The sequence below is a fragment of the Mya arenaria genome, chromosome 8 (assembly GCF_026914265.1).
Source record: "Mya arenaria isolate MELC-2E11 chromosome 8, ASM2691426v1".
NCBI classification, from domain to species: Eukaryota; Metazoa; Mollusca; class Bivalvia; order Myida; family Myidae; genus Mya; species Mya arenaria.
In genome coordinates this window covers 14,352,950-14,376,706 of record NC_069129.1, presented here as the reverse complement: position 1 = coordinate 14,376,706, position 23,757 = coordinate 14,352,950, and the positions used below count along the sequence as shown (strand labels likewise).

The 23,757-nt window shown below is 33.0% G+C and overlaps 1 protein-coding gene across 2 annotated transcripts in view; it reads right to left on the bottom strand.

Annotated features, from left to right (window-relative positions):
• LOC128242633 (A disintegrin and metalloproteinase with thrombospondin motifs 18-like) overlaps positions 1 to 23,757 on the bottom strand; it is a 104,338-nt gene that overhangs the window by 24,512 nt on the left and 56,069 nt on the right. For both annotated transcript variants that reach the window (XM_052959864.1, XM_052959865.1), the window contains exons 4-6: positions 8,626 to 8,785; positions 4,380 to 4,681; positions 1,370 to 1,453 (exon numbers count right to left, since the gene is read on the bottom strand). In XM_052959864.1, the coding sequence (XP_052815824.1) occupies positions 1,370 to 1,453; positions 4,380 to 4,681; positions 8,626 to 8,785 (546 nt within the window). The remainder of the gene's footprint in view (positions 1 to 1,369; positions 1,454 to 4,379; positions 4,682 to 8,625; positions 8,786 to 23,757) is intronic.

Here is a 23,757-nt window from a genome sequence, read left to right as displayed (position 1 = left end):
AAAAATATAAAAAACTTCGACACTTTGAAAATGAGCCAAAATTATACTTGTATCTTAAACACGGGTGCACAAAACCTAACTATGATATTTATGACTTAATAAAAACTAAAAAGCCTTTCATCATTTGTGGAGGTGCATTTAAAATCATTAGTGAAACCAGGATTTATTACTTCATAAACCCCCTATACACTATATATGGATCGTTAGCCACTTTAATGTGATAATGCTACTATCATGTCCACACCACCACACACACACGTAAATATGACGCCAAATTCGGCATACCGATTCTCAAATTTTGAGAACTTCTTATCCTAAAGTTGCAACAACCAACCAAAATGCATCTGAATATATCCAATTTCGGTATTATCCTTAATTTGTAAAATCTGGTTGACCACAATTCATTCCATATTTAAAAGATAACCATAATTCATTCACTTTCCTTCACTCCCTCGATATGTCATACAAAGTGTTTATTTGTAAAAAATGAATCCCTCACAGGGAAGGTTGACACAAGTAAACAGGATATAGAAAACGTCGGCATGAGGAAGTTTTGATGATATTATATTTCAAATTAAATAGCAAGAATTAACCTGATTTCCCATGACTACCAGATCTAAACCCACCAATATCAGGGTAGAAAATTTAACATTTACACTTTCCCATTAGCCAAAAAGCTAGATAATTTTACCTATTTTCCACTGGGTAGAAGATACATTTCTGAACATTCCTACAGGTAAAACTATTTCCATATACACCCATTAGACTTAAGGGGATGATTTCCCAAAATTTCCCCATGGATAAATGTATTTCTCAATTTACCCATGAGACTAGATGATGCAATTCCTAATTTTCCCATTGATAAATGTATTTCTCAATTAACCTACAAGACTTGCAGATGCATTTCCTAACATTTCCCCATGGACAACTATATTTTCCAATTTCAAAAGATGCATTTCCAACTTCCCCATGGATTAAAGTACTTCCCAATTTACCCATAGTAGGATATATATTTCCTACCTCTTTCAAGGGTAGCTGTTATGATTTCCTAATGGCAGGAGAATTATTTTTCAATGTCTCCAATGGAGAGGAGACTGTTAACTTTCAATTTATCATTGGTCAGAATTTAAACATCCTATTTTTGCCATAGGACATACTTTTGTATATACTCTTTACATTTCTCATATGCAGTGTATATATTTTCCAATTTTCCCACAAGAAGGATATATATTTCCCAATTTTCCCATGAGAAGGATATGTATTTCCCAATTTCCCACAAGAAGGATATAGATTTCCCAATTTTCTCATGAGGAGGATATATATTTCCCAATTGTCCCATGTGCACATCAAACATGACCCATTTGCATACCTCATCTCCCTCCAGTAGTATGAGCCCAACCAGCACCACATTGATCTTGTTCCCCAGTGACCCATCCTTGAACAGCTGCGACAACTGAAATAAAAGATTGGAACATTTTTGTAGAAAGAAATGTAATGCAACTCTGACATACCTTGTTGGAACTTAATTGTTAATGTCATGCTGGAAAACTCCAATCACTTAGTATTTTTATAATTTATTTATATTCTATGTTTATAAACTATAACGGCTATTTATTTCATACAATTTGATCAGTAGAAATAAGCATACCGTTTCCCAATGTGACGTGGACAAAAGGACTGGACAATGGACAAAAGGACTGGACAATGGACAAAAGGACTGGACAATGGACAAAAGGACTGGACAAAAGGACTGGACAATGGACAAAAGGACTGGACAATTAACAAAAGGACTGGACAATTAACAAAAGGACTGGACAATGGACAAAAGGACTGGACAATGAACAAAAGGACTGGACAATGGACAAAAGGACTGGACAATGAACAAAAGGACTGGACAATGGACAAAAGGACTGGACAATCAACAAAAGGACTTGACAATCAACAAAAGATACCTCCTCATTGATACCATCCCTCTCATAGAATTCACATACATGTATTATCTACTTTTATACTCGACCAACAATATCTCAAATATAAGGCATATAAATTAGCTTAAAAAATCTGACGCACTTCTACAGTGCCAATAAAAAAATACTTTGAGGCTTTGTTAACAATTACATTGTAATTAACCACAGAAAACAAGACAAAGATCTCATAGGAGCATGCACACTGCAAACTGCAAACAGTCAGCCGTGTTTGGCAAAGGCAACTGAACAAAAGAGCACACCAATCAGATGCCAACTTTCATCCCTTTTTACCTCAGTTGATCAAAGTGCAAATAACTCTAAGAATATAAAACCACAGTTCAGCCACTTGCTACCCACATTAGCATACTCTTATAGTGAACCAAAGGATGAGGTTTTTGCTCAAGGATACTGCCAATAATGGCAAAACTTGGGCTATGACAATGCTTTGATATTTGTCCTTGAAAAGAAGACTTTTGATCGTAAAAACATGCAGCAAAAAAATGACCCAGTTTCAAAATAAGAAATTAATTTCAAAAGCTTTTTATAAATTAAGAAATAACAGACATGCATTTTCATGCCAACCCTGATTTACCACTGCATGCCTCATAAGAAGCTAACACAACTCAATAGGCTGGCAAGACTTGCGAAGACATTTCTCACATCCTATCACCCTTACAGGAACTGTCTGACAGATTCATAAAAGATATGAACACCAGTGCATGCTCCATGCATACAAATCCATCCAAAGAAAACATTAATTGATTCTGACAATCACTGGTACACCCCCTCAAAGATTGAGAAAAAAATGATCAGCAACCTCTGTGCACAATCACCAAACAATGCAACATCCTTTAGTCAAGTGACTAAAGAATGTCATAGCAATGACAAGAATGAAGAAGGCTTTTACAAATCTGCATCAAGATGGCAAAAAAATGACATTTTAATAGTGATATTCATCATCAACATTGTTTGCGTAACATGTCCTACATTATTACGTACTTACAGGTAAACAGAATTTTGGGTACGGTAACTTTAAATAGATACTATTGCAAGATGATAACAAGAATACAATGTTTAGTTGGTAAGGTAATTTGTTATCTGTTGAACAAATTGTCAAGTCTGCCCTACAATCTCAACAACAAAATTGTAAAGCAGCACCTTGGAATGGATTTTATAATGAATGATTGATAAAGAAATGTTGTAATCCTGAAGCAGTGTTTTTTTTTCAATGGCAAAGGTGTAACCATCATAAATTTGACTTATGGCACTTGATAAAGTGAAAGAAAAACAGGAAAACATTAAGGAAAACATGTCTTAATTACCAAAGCAGAGCTATCCAATATTTTATCAACAACAACATCGCTGACAAGAGCTTGTTCTAATGACTTCCAACACCAATTATATCAAGTGGATTTACTATCAAATGATATCAAAAACCAACAGAAACATTATTATACCAAGTGCGGAGTTCTTAACATTTTAAATCTGTGTTCAATCTTTTAAATGCAGGTGCTGATTTAATGCAGAAGCAATATTGTTTGCAATCATTTTCTAAACAAATCTAAGATAAAAAATAATACGCACTATCTAAAAGTGGTGCATCAATATATTCACCAAACTTTGCCATCAAAAGATATCATGAAGTTTACTTGAAAAAACCCTTAACATATGAATCATAGAATCATCATTGAATTAAATATAGGATATAAAAATATCATGAATCTTGGCACTTCAAGTTGAAATACAAGTGGAAATACAGTTAAACACTAGGCGCTAAAAAAAGTTTGGTCGAAACTTGTTGGCGCCACATAAGAGCATGATATCGGCATGCACAAGACAATTATTGATGAGGCAAACAAAATACAATATGAATAGCAAATATCAATTGTTTCTTGTAGTTTGCTGAACATTTATCCACCAATGAAATTCATTCTGATGGATGGAAATACTTTTTGCAAGGTCAGATGGTGACCTTGAGCCAGAGTTACAGGACACTCATGGACAGCGAACCAACAAACTGACAGTGATTAAAAGTTATATGGAACATCTGCAAATAATATCACAACCACATCCGACCTCATACAACAGATTGGGGGAAATTATAAAACAGAGCAAAAGCACCTCATACAGTTGATAAGGGCATAACTCAATAATTATTAAAGCCAGAGTAATGGGCATTGCTAAACATGTGCGTATTAATTTTGTTAACAATTTTTCACTAATATAATTTGAATTTTATTTGAGTTATGGCCAAAAGTCAGGATTTTGCATGCTATCCATTTTCCAAGGCTATTACAAAACTCCAGCATTATTTCTTGGAAAAACAGACTAGCTAACAAAGTGCATATAGTTTTAAATAAAGACCATAACATTCATATTTTCAAATCCTACAAATTTCCATACTATACTCACCATGTTAAAGAGAGTGAGTGTATATGTTGTGATGTTGGCGTCGCCATGGTTATGGTACATGTTCTTGTCGACCACAACGAGCACCTCCACGGTTTTCGGCATATTCATCTCCTTTAAGAACCGGTATTTATACGCAGATCTCTTCTCCAGCGACGTCACCGACCGCTTCTCGACAGAGTGAAAGTTTTTCTCAAGGTCGTTATAGCCAAGGTCATTAATAAGGACCTTACTCTGTTCCTCAATATCATATTCATCATCATCCCCATCAGCACCATTCTTTTCCACTATGATTTCTTGCTGACCTGAAAGTAAGAAAGAAAAGAACTTAGATACTAATACATTGATACTAAAACCACAGTCTCTTGGGCAGTTATAATATAATTAAAATTCATTAAAGAGTCAGGTATAAGCAGTGTTGAAGTAAGCATTAGTTGCAAGCCCTGCACTGGAAAAATGTCTTCTGCACTTGCTTAAATCTTCGTTTTTATTTAATTATTGAAAAATTTAATGACAAGCACTAGAATAAGACAATGACAAAATGGTATGAATGAATGTGATATTCAGACACAGCTTGACCTAAAATAGAGAATAAAAAGAAAATCCTGAGCTATTGACCTTAAATTAATTGAGCAATGAAATAATTTGTTTGGCCTAATGACAAAACATTTGTCTTCCATAATCAAGTGATAGAGAAGCATGAATTTAAGTACCACTGACACCATGATACAAATGTCAGAGGAAAAATTTTAAGATTCTCCTCCAGATTTTGAAGGTGGGGGATTCATGTTGGGTTTTTTAATTTTCTTCAAATTATGATGAATGCTGTACATTCAAATTCCAGTACAGTAACCACTGTTTTTTATCATGTTCTGCTAAGGCAGATTTTTGTCAAAATAAATTGCTCTTGCGTAGGAGCTTGTAGTTTCAAAAAGGGGCGAAACATACATGCCATATTTTCTGGAGACCATTCAGGGGGATTTGTTCAAAAGGCTGAAAATTCAGGGGGATTTTGGTTGTATTCAGGGGGATTTTTTTAGCAGGTCTAAGTTGGCGAAATTTTAAAATGTATTCACATTTAGTTTGCTTTGAAAACCTCTTAACTTTTTCATTATACAGAATTATTTTATGTCATGATTTATCATATTCTTATGATACACTGTCATGTCATACTGTAATGCACTTGCAGAACAAAATATGTCATGAAAAAAATATGTTTTCGAGACAATTAAATTAAATTTACCTTCCTCCAAAGTCTTTTAAAAAATTGTGCTTAATTCTATCAGCTTAATGACTTTCAGACAATAAGAGAATAGAATAAATATTATTAATTTCTTCCTTCCAAAATAGTAATATTTCTTTGCCTTTGATAATTACTAAAAATTAATTGATCACTTGTTGTAAAAGTTTCCTTTTGGCATTTCACCCTTGTGGAGTTGTTTCTTTACATTCAGTTTCACTCACATACTGTGGTTTCACTTACTTTGTCATTATTGCCTGGTGTAAAATTTCTAAAAAAAAATATTTTTTTTTTATAAATTCAAGGGGATTTTTATCTCCCGCCGGGAGACCAGGGGATGGATCGAAATTCCGGGGGATTTTTCCCCTGCCGGGGGATATGGCATGTATGGCCAAAGAGTACGATAATTGGAAAATATAATTTCTCATGCCTAAAACCACTGAATCTGAAGTAGGCCATTGTTTTAATCTCAGACAATATATTCCAGTGTTTCTTCTCAAGAAAAGTTCACAGAGTGGAGAAACAACCTGTAAATCAATTACAGTTCAAACTAAGCCAATTATCCTGCAATAAGCATAACCGTTCAGGGGACCACCAGGCAGCCTGGCTGGATTCCCCTCTATGTTAATATTAGACAATACACAAATACCAATTATTATAATATGGATTCTCTATTAGCAGGTAAACATGGGTGTATGAGTGTACAAGTTCATCAGAAGAGTTTCTATGAAAGTTAAGATCTGGGACAGTATTCAACAACATAATTCTTATCTTTAGATATGCATCAGTGATTCCATTCAGTCTATTGGCCAGTTATTTTTACAGTCCAATCAAAACACTCAGATTTTGCTCTTGAATTTAAGTTAGACCTAAATTGTGTTAAAGAATACAGCTTCAGCAGTCAATTGTATAAAACTTGGGTAAGTTGTCCACCAGTTATATTTAGTCTAGTTTGCACATTTAAGTGATATGATTGGTTGGTAGTTATCATTGCATAAAAATATTGACCAATCAATAAACATTTTGGCTAACTTTGACCAAACCAAAAAGTTAACCGAAGCTTATCTCTCATGAAATAGTGATATGTCTGATATAAAAAAAATATATATTTAAGTTAACACATAGTGGTCAGGCGTGATTGATTGAATGAAATCGGAAATGTGTCGATGGGTGCCCAATATTGGCATCAATCAATTGTGATGAGCCGATAATTGATATTCCTCAAACTTTATCATTTAAGATAAAAAAAATCATAAAAATAAAAATATAAAATGCACCTGTATTTTATTAAGGCTATCACAGTATCATGAAAGATTAAACCAAAATACATGTGTATTATAATAGCAATTCGTTGGAGGGGGAAACTATGATACATCAGAGTTGATGCTATTAATGTACAAAAAAATACTTGCTTTTTGAAATTATTATTCTGTCATTCAATCTGTTAGGCTAATTTTGAGATATATAAGAGATAGAATTTTTTGAAAAAAATATAACTGATATTTTCATACTAAAACATGGTATGGAAAAGAACTTTTGATTGTTTCCCATTCTATGATCCATTATTGTTGTTAGTCATATAGATTTGATTATCGATAATAAAATTTGTTCCACCATCCAAAAGTAGTTACACATCACATAACTAAGTCGAACAGACAATTATCATTATTCATAATGTCAGAATTAACAAGATGACATATAAAACATATGGATGTGAATTATGGATAAAAAAAAATCACATGATATTTAAAGTAAATAAATCTTGCATAGCAATGTGGGTTTGTTTTTTATTACACTAATAAAATTATTCATAATCATCTTTAAGAATTTTAATTCATGAAAAGACATTATGAGAAAAATCAGAAAAAAAATTTAGAATAACCATATCTAAATATGAGAACATTTCAATGCAGGGACCATGCCTAGAGTACAAGATTTCGAATTAAGTTAAGGATGTGACTACATCGTCACGATCATTTTCAGGAAAACATCTACTGACAATTCTCCCAATATGTAAATTGATGCCTTCATGACATCTTTCACCAGAAATAAACACACTCCTACACATACCCACATCCTGCACTACCAAAAGCCTGCCCCCATTGGTCACGATGCTTTACAACTTTCTCAAGTTACATATATTAACATGACTGATGATGTGCCATTTATTTTTAGCAGAAGATGTTTCAAAATTCAAAATGCTTAATCTATCTTGTAATCTTGAATAAACTTTACCTTGAAGAAAACACTTGCATAACACATTTTGAAATGAATAAGTTTAATTTTTGAACTTTATCGTCCTGAGTCTTTCCTTTATATAATCAAACATGGCCATTAATTAATACAAAACATACCCCTAACCTTGATAAAGATTTTGGCCTCGGTTAAAAGAAAGACATGAAACTGTCAAGCGAGTACCTGAAGCCTTTTGAACTGTATGCCCGAACACTTGAGTGAACCATAGACATGTCAAGGTCTGTTATTAATTCGGTCTCAAAATATTATATCTGGTGTGAGTGGGATAGGTGTCATCTCCCGTTGTAAATTTTAAAGTTATTATAAATGGAGCTTTCTGAAGGCAAACATTAAGTAAAACTAAAATGTTAATGAACTAGCTAGCTTTAACCAGTTAAATGTTGGTTGTACAAGTAATACACCCCCTAAATTCCTGATTCTAAGATTAAAATGCTTGCCAAGACTGACTTGTACGCCGGGGTGTACTAGAGTATGCCTAGGTACACCCCTGGCTGTAACTAGAATTACACAAACCTATTTCGAAGATGGCAATACAATAAAAATCTGTATCATTCCATTTAAATGATTGAATATTACATCGTCAAAATGATGTTGCCATCATGACATAGTACATTTTATAAGTATAACTTTTGACATAACAAGGTAAATTAACGGAGTAGTAAATTGTGAGAGTTATATAGCAAATGTTTTGTAAAGCTAGACTCAATGTATAATCCTCTTTTATATGAAGAACAATTTATCCTCTTAAGTTACCTGATTTCTGTGCCTCGTACCGCCGTTGGTTGTGTGAGTCGACCAGTGAGCGTTTGTAGAGCTTGTGGGGCTGTCCGATAAATCCTGCCGACCCATGAACTGTAGCTTCCTTCACTGGCTCAATCAAATAGTCATCACCGCCTGCTCGAATGATGCCATTCTGTAATATACGAGATTAAAATATTGTATTATATGAGATTTTAAGCTTGTTTGTGTATCTAAAAAGGGGCTGGTCGATAAATCCCAAGGACCCATGTACTATCTCTTCAGTGGTTTGATATCAGATAATTGTCATGGCCTGCTTGTATATGTATGATGCCATTCTGTAATAAAAGAAAATAAAGCATGTAATAGCTTGTGTGGGTATTTCGATAGGGGTTGACAGTCAAGCCCAGTAAATCCTGGCCACCTATGCCCTCTCCCTCTCTTCACTGGCTAATGCCTGGTCTAGTGATTATACAATTCTATATGCAGGGCGACAGTTTCATGAACATATGAGTATATTATGTTAATGCAACTATTGCAAAGTCATAATGAGATTTGAAATAGTTTGCTGTTTTCAAATGCACATCTGTAAAACCATTGGCATATTTTTTTCATTTTTTTAAAGGGTGTTGTAAAACTTAAGTTTACATCTTTGATTTCATCAGTTATCTTGCAGACAGGCAGAGAGGCCTTTATGAATGAAGGCAATGGAAATTGGCTAGACTACCCAAAAAGATATAGTGCTGAACAAAATTTATTCTGACAAAAAATAAGGGTTTTATAATAATTTTAATATCGGCAAAAACCATGATGCACTATGTATGCAAATTGAACATCTAAATAAAATTTGAAACATTTTGAAGAGCATTTGACACGATTGCCAGTTTCATAATTATGAAACATCTAAAAACATCCTAATATGATTTTCTGATATGGTGTTAAAATATATATGCTATATATGCTTTGCACTTTGTAACTTTTAATTTTTATTTCACATATTACCCTTTATCACTGACGAAAAATTTGTCACAAGTCAAAGTAAATCAATCATAATTATTTAAGAAAAATTCAACTGAATTTGATACAATCACTCAAGTTAAATTACAAGTTTTGCAGGCCAATATAACCTTTTTAATTCACACATAACATTTTTAAAAGTCCACAAAAAACATGGTATTAAAGTTCGGAGTCATTTAGTTCTGGGCCTAATTATGTCAAAATCACGTTTTTGCCGATAAAAAACATGACAAATTTGTAAAAAAAATGAAGTTTGCTATTATAAGGAGAGGGTGAATTTATATTCGATTTAAACAGATTAATGACTGAATTTTGGACTGTGCACCTGCTTGGCAATTAACTTTTTTTCAATATATAAGAAAACTGATAAAACTGAAACCAAATAAATTACACAAATCACATATTTCAGTTATTTTGATGGATTTTGACAGTTTTCAAATGTTCAAAAGTGATATCTAAAGCCTTTCACCGATTATGAAGATTAGCGGTAAATGGGAAGCAATTTACGAAAATAAGCGTACTAAGGTTTAATGGCCAATATGATTAATAAGCCTCTATCTAAAAAAAAAATTTCTCACATCAAGTTTTATTTTCGTATTTTTTATTTTTATTAATTATTTGTTTAATGTCTTTCAGAAAGGGCTGTATCTCATCAGCTGATTAAAGAACATCACAAAAAGGTAATTATTATGTTTTGTTTAACATCAAAACAGAGTGCCTGACATAATATTTTATCTGCGTACTGCAGTTTTTATGTCGATCTGCAATTTAAGAGCATTTACATCAGTCAAAATTACTCTCTTTTTTTCAATTTTCTAAGAAATTTACACTATTGTTACTTCAAGCATAAAACTATCAAACATTCGACACCGCCCTATTTACTTAAGTTTTAAATGAAAAAAATATAATATTAAAGAGAAATGACAAAAATCAACACCTTAAGAAAAACCACCGAAGTATCAAAGAGTTATAACACCGCATTGTGAGTCATCGTTACGATTTACCTCGATGGTTTACCACTTTTATAAACCCCATCTACCATGTAATCTGTCAACGCAATTATACTCGTTAAAAAATAAAGGTAATTTATTTTCACACAAATTTTTATAGAGCGAAAATATGATGATAAAATTAGTACAAGCCCTTTGAGACCTGGAAAATGCATGGATATAATAACCTGCACAATTATGGTAAATCATCGGGTAATAAGACAAGTTCTTCATCCAAAACATCTTTATCTGAACATTTATGTACTTAACAAGTCTTAGTCACTATCTACTTTTTTCAGACAAAAAAATCAACCATTTTTAAGACACTGTTTTCAAAAATATATTTCTCGTTGAAAAAAATCCATTACATGACTTGTATTAGTCACAGTGCCTTTCCTTTCACAAAATTGAATGCACAAAAATCTTATATATTTTTAAAAATTATATATAAATTTGTAAACATGCAGTGTTTGCACACCTTAAATTTAAATGCACCACATTTTCATTGAATACATTTTCTGAATAAATTAACTGAGATAAAGCGCTGAACAAGTTAGTCATCAAGTTTATTACAGAACAGGAGTATTTTGTGACAAGATGCAAAACACTAACTTGAAAGAATACATTTAAAGCCACCAACAGTCCAAAAACATAACTTTTGAAAGCATAATTAGTTTATGTCTATTTATTGTCAACCCTATATGCACTAGTAAATTAATAATCCCCATATATTGTTAGCATTTCCTGATTACACAAAATGACTAATCTCAGCTTTTAAGAATGGTTACATTTTAAAGGGACTCGCTCTTTTTTCGGAACCAAAAATAATTTTCCTGATAATGCATTGGAAAACGCTTTTATTGTAATTATTTTACTCTTTGATACTGAAATTGCAGAAAATGGTACAATTAAAGTATAAAAGAAACAGCAACGTGGTTGAAGTGGGGATCGAACCAACTCCGGTTCAATAAAAGAAATTACAAAAAAACGTTATCCACTCACCCATAGGAGCTCATACTAAGCTGATGGATATTTAAACCTTTGTTAAATACATAAGTAGCATCACATGATAATGTCAGTCAACCAATCACACTACAGCCTTTTGTAAAACCATGTTTCAAAATTGTGGACTTTAAAGACAGTATTTGAGCGTATGTCAAACATTTGTTAGGGTTAGGCAGGAAGTATCTTAGTTTGAACACACTTTAATTTGTAACAAAAAAACACACAATAAAATGTGCATTTTACAAACCATGAACAAGTCCTTTTAAATGATTTAACTCTCCAACCATTCAATTAACATCTTATAATCATTAAATTTGAAAACATAATAAAATCATGTCTTTTTACTTGTTAAACAAGCATGGTGCATTATCAATTATTGCTAATTATGAACAGTGCAATTAGAATGCATAAATAATGCATCAGACAAGATAATCATCTTGAATATAACCAATATAGGGCCGATTGTTCAGAACTTGAATAAAGTTAACTATGATGTTAACAGCTTCTTTGTAAAATATGGTGAAATATTTGACAACCAATACATTGTATCCATGTTGGAGAAACAGCTAGTCTACCAAAGGTTTGTATCTATGTTTGTGAAATAGGATAGCTCGTGTCTCCATGTTTGTAATTGACCGTGGATAGCTCGTGTCTCCATGTTTGTAATTGACCGTGGATAGCTCGTGTCTCCATGTTTGTAATTGGCCGTGGATAGCTCGTGTCTCCATGTTTGTAATTGGCCGTGGATAGCTCGTGTCTCCATGTTTGCAATTGGCCGTGGATAGCTCGTGTCTCCATGTTTGCAATTGGCCGTGGATAGCTCGTGCCTCCATGTTTGCAATTGGCCGTGGATAGCTCGTGCCTCCATGTTTGCAATTGGCCGTGGATAGCTCGTGCCTCCATGTTTGCAATTGACCGTGGATAGCTCGTGCCTCCATGTTTGCAATTGACCGTGGATAGCTCGTGCCTCCATGTTTGCAATTGACCGTGGATAGCTCGTGCCTCCATGTTTGCAATTGACCGTGGATAGCTCGTGTCTCCAAGTTTGCAATTGACCGTGGATAGCTCGTGTCTCCATGTTTGCAATTGACCGTGGATAGCTCGTGTCTCCAAGTTTGCAATTGACCGTGGATAGCTCGTGTCTCCATGTTTGCAATTGACCGTGGATAGCTCGTGTCTCCATGTTTGCAATTGACCGTGGATAGCTCGTGTCTCCATGTTTGCAATTGACCGTGGATAGCTCGTGTCTCCATGTTTGCAATTGACCGTGGATAGCTCGTGTCTCCATGTTTGCAATTGACCGTGGATAGCTAGTGTCTCCATGTTTGTAATTGACCATGGATAGCTCGTATCCCCATGTTTGTAATTGACTATACAAATAGATTGTTTCCACATGTATGTAATAGCTTGTATGCATATGATTGCAAGAGTCAACCAAACTAGATAATCATGTGATCCTACATAGCAACAGATTAGTTCTGTTTTTTAACCGTCTGTTTCGCTCTGTCCTAGAAAGGTGTTTCATTTGTATGTTTTATTACCATGCATTAACATGACACTTTTCTGCTTGGAATTTAAACACTTGACGAATGTTTAACAACTGTGGTATATTATTTTGACAATAACACTTGTACTAACAGGCAACAAATGTTCTAAGGTGAACATTTTCATCTCTTAGAAAACTCTAAGGTGACAGCTACATCCAAGGTTCAGGGATCAAAAACCTAGGATGTGAAAAATGCTCATTACTGGAAAAGATTTTGAAAAAAAAAGGATTAGCATTGTCAGTCGGAATCACTGTTGTGATAAACATGAATTTTTGGTGACAATAGGTTTACATTTTCATGTCCACCTGTCTGTCTGACTGTTCGTTGCTCATAAACTGCATTTAATTATTTAGACAAGAGCATCTCAGAGCAAATGACAATCATCATCTGCTTTATTTTTCAGTTAAACAAGGGACATAACTCAATTATCAAAGTAAACAAAGGGACATAACTCAATTATCAAAGTAAACAAGGGACATAACTCAATTATCAAAGAAAACAAGGGATATAGCTTAACAATTATCAAAGTAAACAAGGGAAATAACTCATCAAAGTAAACAAGGGACACAACTCAACAAGCATCCAAGCCAGAGTCAGGGGCCCTGCTGTATATGTGCTTAACATCTCTGGAAACATGTCTTCCAAGTTTCATTTGAAAATATCTAATATTTTTTTAATAATGGCATAGTTTTAAATATTTCACTATGCTGACACTAACAAGACCTAGGCTGGTATTCAATTTTGGTCTTTATTAGATCTAAGAACGATGTGTCTAATCGGATTACTTGTTATTAATAACTTACCAATAGAATGTATGAAGTCAATAATGTATGACCTTAAGTCAATAATGTATGACCTTAAGTCAATAATGTATGACCTTAAGTTAAAAGTTGAATACCAGCCCTGGGCTATCCCAGTACCCTGACTATTTCTTTGAAAAAAAGACATTCTAAAAATTCTAAAAAAAAAAATTCCTTTATCAGAAGATGTTGACACAAACATACAAAGGTTTGGTACAAGCTTGTTTCACAAGTATATAACTTCAAGCTGAGGATGAGTAATTCAGGCAAAACTAATGTTTTCTGTCAGTGACGATCTTCTTTCATACCTGATAGTGCATAAAAATTGCATAATTTATAATCTTCATCATTTCAATAAGCCTCAATACTTAGTTGAATGTATTAAGACAAATTACACCAGCAATTAATCATATTGTCTTAAATAATGCTTGCATCATTAGTCAAAAAGTTCTCTTTGAAACAATGGCCTTATGTTTTAACTAACGAGTTGCTCCCAGTTTTTGCTTAACTTTAATGCATTTTTAATTCAAATGGCTCTGAACAGCCAGAGATGCGTACATTTAGAGCTGTGCTTTTTTGTCCCATCTTTAATGAGACATATTCAATGTAGTTTTATTTTGTAATATAAGTCTTATTATAATATTAACAAGAAAAATGACTCACAATGTGCAAGGTCCTTCACAATTTCTATTATTCACCATTTTGATGTTGGACTGTGCAACTGCATACGCACAGAAAGAAAGAAATTTAAACATTAATAATGTTTTTTTTTGCATAGAAGCAGTGTTTATTTCATTTCATAATAATTTTAAGTCTTATTACAACATTAATAAAGTAATGACTCAATCAGTGCAATTCAATTTTGTTGTTCTCCATTTCTATAATTCGTCATTTGTACTAAATAAAAATTGAATACATTCGCGAATTAAAAACATATTAAATTGCCTATAACCACAAATTTTGCAATTTTTTTTTTGCAAAGAAGCAGAGGTCAATTTCATAACATAATTAATAATAGTCTTATTACCCTCGAAAAAGAAAATTGTTCATAGAATGTGCATTAATTTTGCTTTTTTCTTATTCTATTATTCATCATTCTTTAATTTAGAACTCAACTACCTGCAAAAACCAGTGTTAAATTGCACATACGTTATTTTTATCAAGTATTCTTTTTTTGCAAAGAAACATTAAGTTTAATTTAATTATAATATATGTCATATTACAACATTAATCAGAAAATGACTCATTAGGTGCACTTGTCCTTTCCTATTTCTCTTATTCATTCTTTTTTTAATTCCGTTTTATGCAGATGAATTCGATGAGTATATTTGTATGCGTAAGCAAAAACAAGTGTAAAATTGCAAATTTACAAATTTTTGCAACATTTTTTTTTTTTATTTGATTTGTTAAGCTTTTATTGCAAAGAAATAAGGCTTTCATTATGATGGGTTTACCTTTGGTGCACTTTAATAACGTTTTGGCAAAAGTGCAAACCATAACCTGTGCAATGCATAATAAAATGGCAGCACATGCTAACCCAATATCAGTTTATGTTGAGAGTCAGGTCTTGGTTGTCTTATTTAATCCAGCGAAATGACTATCAACAATAGCTTGATGGGTGCTCAGAGTCACATCCTTGGAGACCTTGGCAGGAAACAAGCAGATGTTCAAATCAAGGGGTGAAGGCTTAAAGGTTCTTAGTGACATTAAGTAAGGCAGTAGATAGAACCTTTCTGCTTTCTTCCATTGACATGTATCAACCATTAAGGGTGAATGCTAGAAGGTTCTAAGTGACATTACATAAAGAATGAGATAGAACATTTCTGCTTTCATCCATTGATATGTATCAACCATTAAGGGTGAATGCTAAAAGGTTCTAAGTGACATTAAATCAAGAATCAGATAGACTCATTGGCATTTCTTCAAAATATGGAAACCCATGTGACAAAGGAAATGTTCTATTTTTCAAGGGGAATAACTCCTAGAATTCTTCAGCCAGAGAGATGTGACCAGATATGTAAAGAAGACATCTAGCTGTTTGTTTATGTATTAATTTTAATTATATTAAACTTTAATCCTGTGATTCTTTTAAGTATGGCTATTTCTGCTTTACTTATAATCATGACTACTTTATTTATAAAGGGGGACAACTCTTCATATATTTAAGCCACAGTTATGTGACACATTATATAAATAAATGTCATCTTCTATTTAAACCAGTAACTCTTTAACTGCTTCATTAATGGCCAATACATGTCTAGATCGGGACAATGTTAAATTCCTCGTAAGGTTGACAATTCTTTTTTTAAGATAAAATGAATGAAAAAAAATCTCACTGAAATGATTCACAGCCACATTCATGGAAAAACTTAACATGAATATTAATGTAACACCAATTTTTGTAAAAAACATTCCGCAACATTACGTGGAGGGTTAGGAATTCACCCTGTTCCCTCTCACCAGTGCTGACTGAGACATATGCCCTTGTCAAATGACAAATACCTGTTACATCTTATTGTGCATTACGACCTCTCCTTAAATCAAACAAAAGCTCCAGGTGTTAATTCTCTTCGCAAACAAACTTGAAAGTTATGCAAAAAGCTTAGTGCTCAAAGTATATGCATAAGGTGACGAAATTAATACACACTTCAACGCGAATGACATAAGGAAAAATCAGGGAGTTATTCAGCACTTTTACCATAAGGACTATTTTTAAGACAAACAGATAAAAATGTCAAGAAACTCATCCACAAATGAAAAATCACATTCCTTATTGCAAGAATGCATGCCAGTACAACGTAAGTGGTCTGTACTATAAACATAATATAACTTGGCAGTGGAAAAAATGCTTGTTCTGTAAATGCTGAACTCTAATACCCGGGTAAGTAAATTTATCCAATACTCACAGACAACTACATTCTAGTATTTTGTTGCAATCAAGGTTACTCTTACTCAAGATGGTCAATGGGGATGCTGCTTTTACATTAACAATAGGTCATCTTAACAACAAGGCATTCATATTTGAGCCTGTCATAATGATTCAGAACAACAATGGCTTTGCCTACAATGACCTTCACATTTTTTACCTCTCCTAATGACTGCATTTTTCTGTATGATTTAACTAATGCCTTGGCCATCTTTCTTACAATGACCTTGACATTTTTGCCTCACCTAATTACTGCAATTTTTCAGTATGATTCAACTGATGCCTTGGCCTTCTAGCCTACAATGACCTTCATATTTTTTACCTCTCCTAATGACTGTACTTTTTCTGTATGATTCAATTATTGCCTTGACCTTCTAGCCTACGATGACCTTGACATTTTTGCCTCTCCTTATGACTGCATTTTTTCAGTATGATTCAACTCTTACCTTGGCCTTCTAGCCTACGATGACCTTGACATTTTTTCCTCTCCTTATGATAGCAATATTTTCGTATAATTCAACTAATGCCTTGGCCTTCTAGCCTACAATGACCTTGACATTTTTGCCTCTCCTAATGACTGCAAATTGTTTCAGTATGATTCATTTATTACCTTGACCCTCTAGCCTAAGATGACCTTGACATTTTTGCTTGTTGTGATACTTGCAACCTTCATGTATGAGTCAGCTATTGCTTTGGTAATCTGGACTGCAATGACCTTGACATTTTTGTTTCTCCTAATGAATGCAAATTTTTTCAATATGAATGCTTTAACTTGCTAAATGCATGCATCAATTTTTGCTTGGGTCATCTAAACTACAATTATCTTGACATCTTCGCTTGTCCTAATGATTGCAATCTTCTAATTTGTCACATTCCTGTTTTGATAAATGTGTTCTTCAAAGCATTTCTTATCCATCCAAATGTGAAAGAAATCAACAGGACAGCTGTACAAGCAAGGTTATTTCTGCATTTCATGCACTTTCTAATTTCATAAATCACTCCATGATGCACATTTAAACAAATTAACATGGTCATATACCTTAGCCTGAAATGTCACTACGTAGGCAAAGCATTGTAAATCAGCTGTAGGGGAAAAACTGACTTAAATTTTATTTAATTTTTATCAACACAGCATTTAGCTCTTTGCTCATTAGGAACATTAAAAAGATAATTGAACAATACTTGTGAAAAAGACATGCTTAAAGAACATTACATTAAACCTTTGGCATTCAAATTACTACAGGATCTTAGTTCACTGCAAGTATGGCATCTAGGCTTTGGCTCAAATACGCCTTTTACTAATTCTTCTAAATGGTTTATAATATCTCCTTATCCGTACACTTGACATGCAGTGTGCACACAAATGTTTGCATGAAAAGATAAGTTTAAGAAATCACATCGAAAACAAAGTAAACCGTTTAAAAAAATAATCAAATATACACAGGTGCATTTTTGTAAGGAATTGCTTTTTAATATCATTAATAAAACATCAAAGCGATAACAAAATTTGATTTATCTAAAAACAGCTATTTTGGTATGGGTTTTTTTAAAGCCAAAATGACTAAAAGGGAAAACATTTAAACTCTAGTATTTTTAACCAATTTTATATCTTTTAATTTATTTATTCTAAATTGATAAGGATTAGGCGATATTATTTACACATTAGAAGAATTAATACATTAGGTGCAGTGCAGCCTCTTAGAGTGTTCCTTAATTAAAAAAAAAACATATTAGTTTAATTTAGACAATCTTGATACAAAATATACGTCATATTATCTAAATGTCAACAACAAAACATTACTAATATTGCTCAGAAAATTTAAAATTCTACATCAATTTTTTTTCTTATGCGATTTTATTCATTTTTTTTTGGCATTATCTGGGATGACAATGTTTGTCCGCCATCTGGTACACATCATATTAAGTAAACTAACCATTAAGCGCATGGACACATAACTGTCCAGTTTAAGATCCCCTTTACACCCTCCCCCTACCTGCCCATCTTGTGTTTTAACATGTTAATATATTAATAATAATTACCAAAATGACAGAAATTGCTTTTTTTTTGCTTAATGGGTTATTTTTTTCATATTTTTTGCTCTTATATTATTCATCGGCCATGATTCAGCAAAATTTTGTTACAAAATAATACTGGAGGTTTCATTTAAAATGGTGAATAAATAGTAAAGATGTATTTGTTTAAAGTCCTCATTTGAAGCAAAATACTGCCTTCTGATGCAGTATTTATGACGTAATTTATTCCGAGGAATACACACACTGTATATATACTGAGGTTTGATATATTTAGTGATAAAACTTTAAGGTGTACTGATGCTATAAATAGAACATCAAATTCAATGATACATGTAGTAATTAAAGCAAATCATTCTGATTATAAAAAGCTTCTTATATGATAATACTAGACTCTGCAAATTATGACTTGTCAGTATAACGTCACAACTTCCCATCTAAAATAACCTAAAGAACCACTGTGAGGACCATAGTTTGCATGTTCTACTTATTCAGGAACTTTAAAATTTAACCTCTTTTCTACGTACGACCAGTAATGTAATAGTCATTCTGAACTATAACAGTGTGTGTATACCACGTGAAAAATTACGTCATATATGCTACGTCGGAAGGCAACATTTTGCTTAAAATGAACACTTAAATCAAAGATAACTTTTCTTTTACACCACCATTTTAAATGAAACAAAGGGCTGTCTATGCCGCTTAAAGAGCCCTGCATTTGTTTTATTACCGACATTTGATAAAGTCATTAGTTTCATCAAACACTTCGACAAACCTGATTCCAAATTCATGTTTTGACAGTGCTCCGTCAGACGGCTGTGTTGTGAAAAGGTTTGTCGAAGTGTTTAAAGAAATTAAACTCGCAATCAAACTCTGGTAAAAGGCCGAAGGCAGGGCTCAGTAAGCGACGTAGACTGCGCTTTGTTTCATTTAAAATGGTGAAGAAATAGTAAAGTTATCTTTGTTTAAAGTCTTTTTTCAAATCAAAATATTGCCTTCCTACGTAGCATTTATGACACAATTTATCACGTGGTATACACACACTGTATAAGTGACATTTCAAGATTTAAATAGAGATATTTTTCTATAAGAAACAGTTTTTCTAAAACAGCCAGATCATAATTTTAGTGTATGAATAGAATTTCAAGGTATTTGATTCTTGTACAAATATCAGTATTTTTTTCTTCTATATACAGATCTTGAGGTTATAATAGTCTTTAAGAACTATAATCACACTGAACACCTTTAAATTGTGTTGTTGTTATCTTTTTAAAAAAAAGATTAAAACCATGTTACAGCAGTTAACATGATGGGAATTGCAGCCTCGCTCAGCCTCATCACTCGTCCCAGGTTGTCTGTCAGATGTGGTTAAAGTTATCCTTTGGATTATGAAATCATGGACTTTTATTGTATTAACAAAATTATAATCCCATTATTTGTAAATTAAATTGATGAATGACAACCCTTCAGCGTCAAGTCATATTACACTACATTCGGTATACGTACCAAATACTGCATGTCCACCTAACCTGACTAATATAACACACGTCATTACAACTGTGACTTGTGGCTTGTGCAACACTTAAAGCATATTGGCAATGATTCCTTAGTGACGAACACTGGCTATCTGGCTATATACTCACAAGAGGGTGGGTGGGGGAATTTTAACAATTAACATTAACAACACTTCAGCTAGTAGGCATGACGAGAGAAGATGACGTTATTATCAGAAGTTCTATTTGTACGTGGGCAGTGCTGAAAATAAATGGAGCTACCTGCCAATGAAATTCAACAATTTACATTCATTTTGTTACGCATTAAAGATTTTATCACAGAAAGCCATTGACAGAGACATGCCCCCTGCCTTTAGCCAAAAGGCCTAACTGCGATACACCTATCTTCCATCATGACCAGACAGGAGGGGCTTACAAACAAAAAAGAAGACAAACTTTTTTTGATCAGACGTAAAAAAACATTGATGAAAACAATCTTGGTAGATGAAGCGAAGTAAAGCCTAAAGATGCAGGATTTTTATCATAGGGCAGTGCAGTAACCCATCAAGATTATCTAATCACACTTGGTTGAATTAATTGAGTAAAAGGAGGGTGTAGCAAAATGAAGGGCAACAACAACCGTTTATTGTCATTTTTGGTCGAAAAAGGGGCATAACTCAATCATTTTGAAATTCAGAGTCACCATCCCTGTTGTGCATCTGCCTATTGTCTCTGGAAACATGTGTACCAAGTTTGAATATCTTGGAGACTTTTCAAGGTTGGCCAAGGTTAAGATTCTTGCATGACAGCGACGCCGATGCTGACAGCAACAAGGCTATCATAATACCATCACTCTTTGAAAAACGGTGATGATATAACTACCGAAAGTTTTAATACCAATTTATATCAATCAAAAGGACCGCAGGCAGGGCGTATTTTTAATAGATATAATGGACATTATTTTAATGAATGAGCAGATTTTTATGGATCTTCATGAAAGATATCCTAAAGAAGGAAGTGAAAAGAGCTTAATGAATTGGTGATGGAAATGGTTAACTGACCTCATATCTTCCAGAGGGGGAAAAAACATAGTTTTTGATGGATTAGTTAATGGGCATGATATAACATAAAATAAGAACAGATGTACTTTTAGGCTAAATATTGAATGACTGTTTTTTCTTTAAATATTTTATGGAGATTATTATAAATGCAAACATAGGGACAATGTTATCAATAAATTTAATGTACTTTTGGGTTTTTTAATCGTTTATTTTCTTGGTCATAATGAGATATATTTTAGAACAAATATTTGGACTTGAAATATAAGACATAATTTACTTATATGAACCATTTAAAAACTTAACTAGAGAGCTGACACTCACTGAGTATTCTACTGAAGTTCCTGATCTTACCATAGTTTGTAGATAATTTGTCATACGCTTCATGGTACATCAGATGGCGTTGTATCATACTTTTAATAGTAACACCTACGACAGTCCCTGTACCATTTATGAACTTATGGCAATGTTTTTTCCACCTTTGAGTAAACTATATTATAGGGCCCTTAGAGCATTGAAACTAGCAACAAAATGCCAAAAAAATGGTTAACCTTTGTATAGTTCAAATAAGTAAAAGAATTAAAGCCCGCTTTATATAAGATCATGGCTTTGAAGAATATTAATAGAATAAGACTCCATATTTCCAGTCGAAAAAAACAACACTGTATGGTATTTGGCACCTTGCTAAGAACACTACCAAATGCTTGTTACATAATTTGAACAATCTCCATGGATTTTAAGCATGATGTTCCTTTTAAATATAATGTAAATCAACATGTTTCCACAGCCGAACACGACAATGACAAGAGTTAAAGTAACTATACTCATGGATTTCATATAGAAAAACATGTTTACATGCTGCAAAAACGCAGAACATTGAAATATATATGGCCTCACAAAGGAACTATATTCTCGCTTTTTTTAAAACATCAACATAGTAGAATCTAATTATTGTAAAATTAAACAGCACATAGCAGTTTTTTTAATAACTTTCTTTGGTAAGCGAACAAAAAACTGTGTGATTAATTGTGACACAAAATGACAACAAAAGTTTTGTTATAATGAAAGTAATTAAAGATGACTTCTCTTTGTCAAAATGTCAATGGTCGCATACTTCAATTACGCAAGGTGGGGGAAGCGGAATTAATGATGTTATGACAATTCCTTGCCCGCACACAAAGCAAATTCTTTACTTCTTTAAAAATATTGACACTTTAAAATTGCAGCCATTATTTGAAAGACAAACCATGAATGGTAAGATAGATATCTGTGCCTCCATTAGAGAGCTAAATGGAAAATAAGAGAGCAAAGTTTATTTTATTCAATTTTTGGGTTTTGTTGAGGGTTGAGCTGTAAAAAATTAATTAAGTAATTTTTTTGCAAAAAGGTAAATTTTGGCTGTTGACATATTCACATCATATAAGCCTTGTGCAATCAAAAGTAAAATTTAGCGTGCGTCACATGAGCCATTTTTGGATTGAGAATATAAAATGCAAATGCTGAAAATAGATTTTTTTAATAATATCAAAAAGATTATTTAATCTTATATTTACACTTGAACTTAAAGAAACAAAATTTATGTCAAATCAACACTTGATCGAAAAGCGCTTTTCAATTTCATAGCACTTCGAACCTGCCCATAATTTAGTATTGCTAATCTCACTCAATTATAAATCAAACAGAAATCATTAAAATCTAAACAGTGATCTTGCAAAATTTTCACAAACATGTTATGTGAGTGAGAAGGCAGGTTTCTTATTTTTTATTTCATCTGATTATAAGCTTAAATGTCAATCACTACAATAGGGGTTAAACATGGTGGGAGAGAAATTTTGTGTTTTTGCACTTCAGACTCGGGACGGAATTGCAATCATCGATGTAGAAACAGAGTGACAGATTACATGCCAGTTGCATGTGCCCCCTGGAAGCTTAGAGGGATCTTATTTCAAGTTCTTAGTTAAACAATAATAGGTGAAAACTCGCCAATAACTAAAATGCTTATTTAATACGTCGTGTGTGAGTCGTGTGCATTTTTCAGGAAAATTAAGTTAAATTATTGAACCTGAGGTTGTGGAACACGTTGAGAACAAATGGAAGTGAATATTTCAAATTTTTTAAAACCACAACATTATGCAAAAAAAACAAAGACGGAAATGTTTAACATTTTACATGCACTAATTGGCCATTTCATTCCTCATCTACAAATCATATCAAATTCAATTACCGTACTTTCATTAATACTGCATTGCAAGCAAAGCAATCATAAGAATTATTAATGACA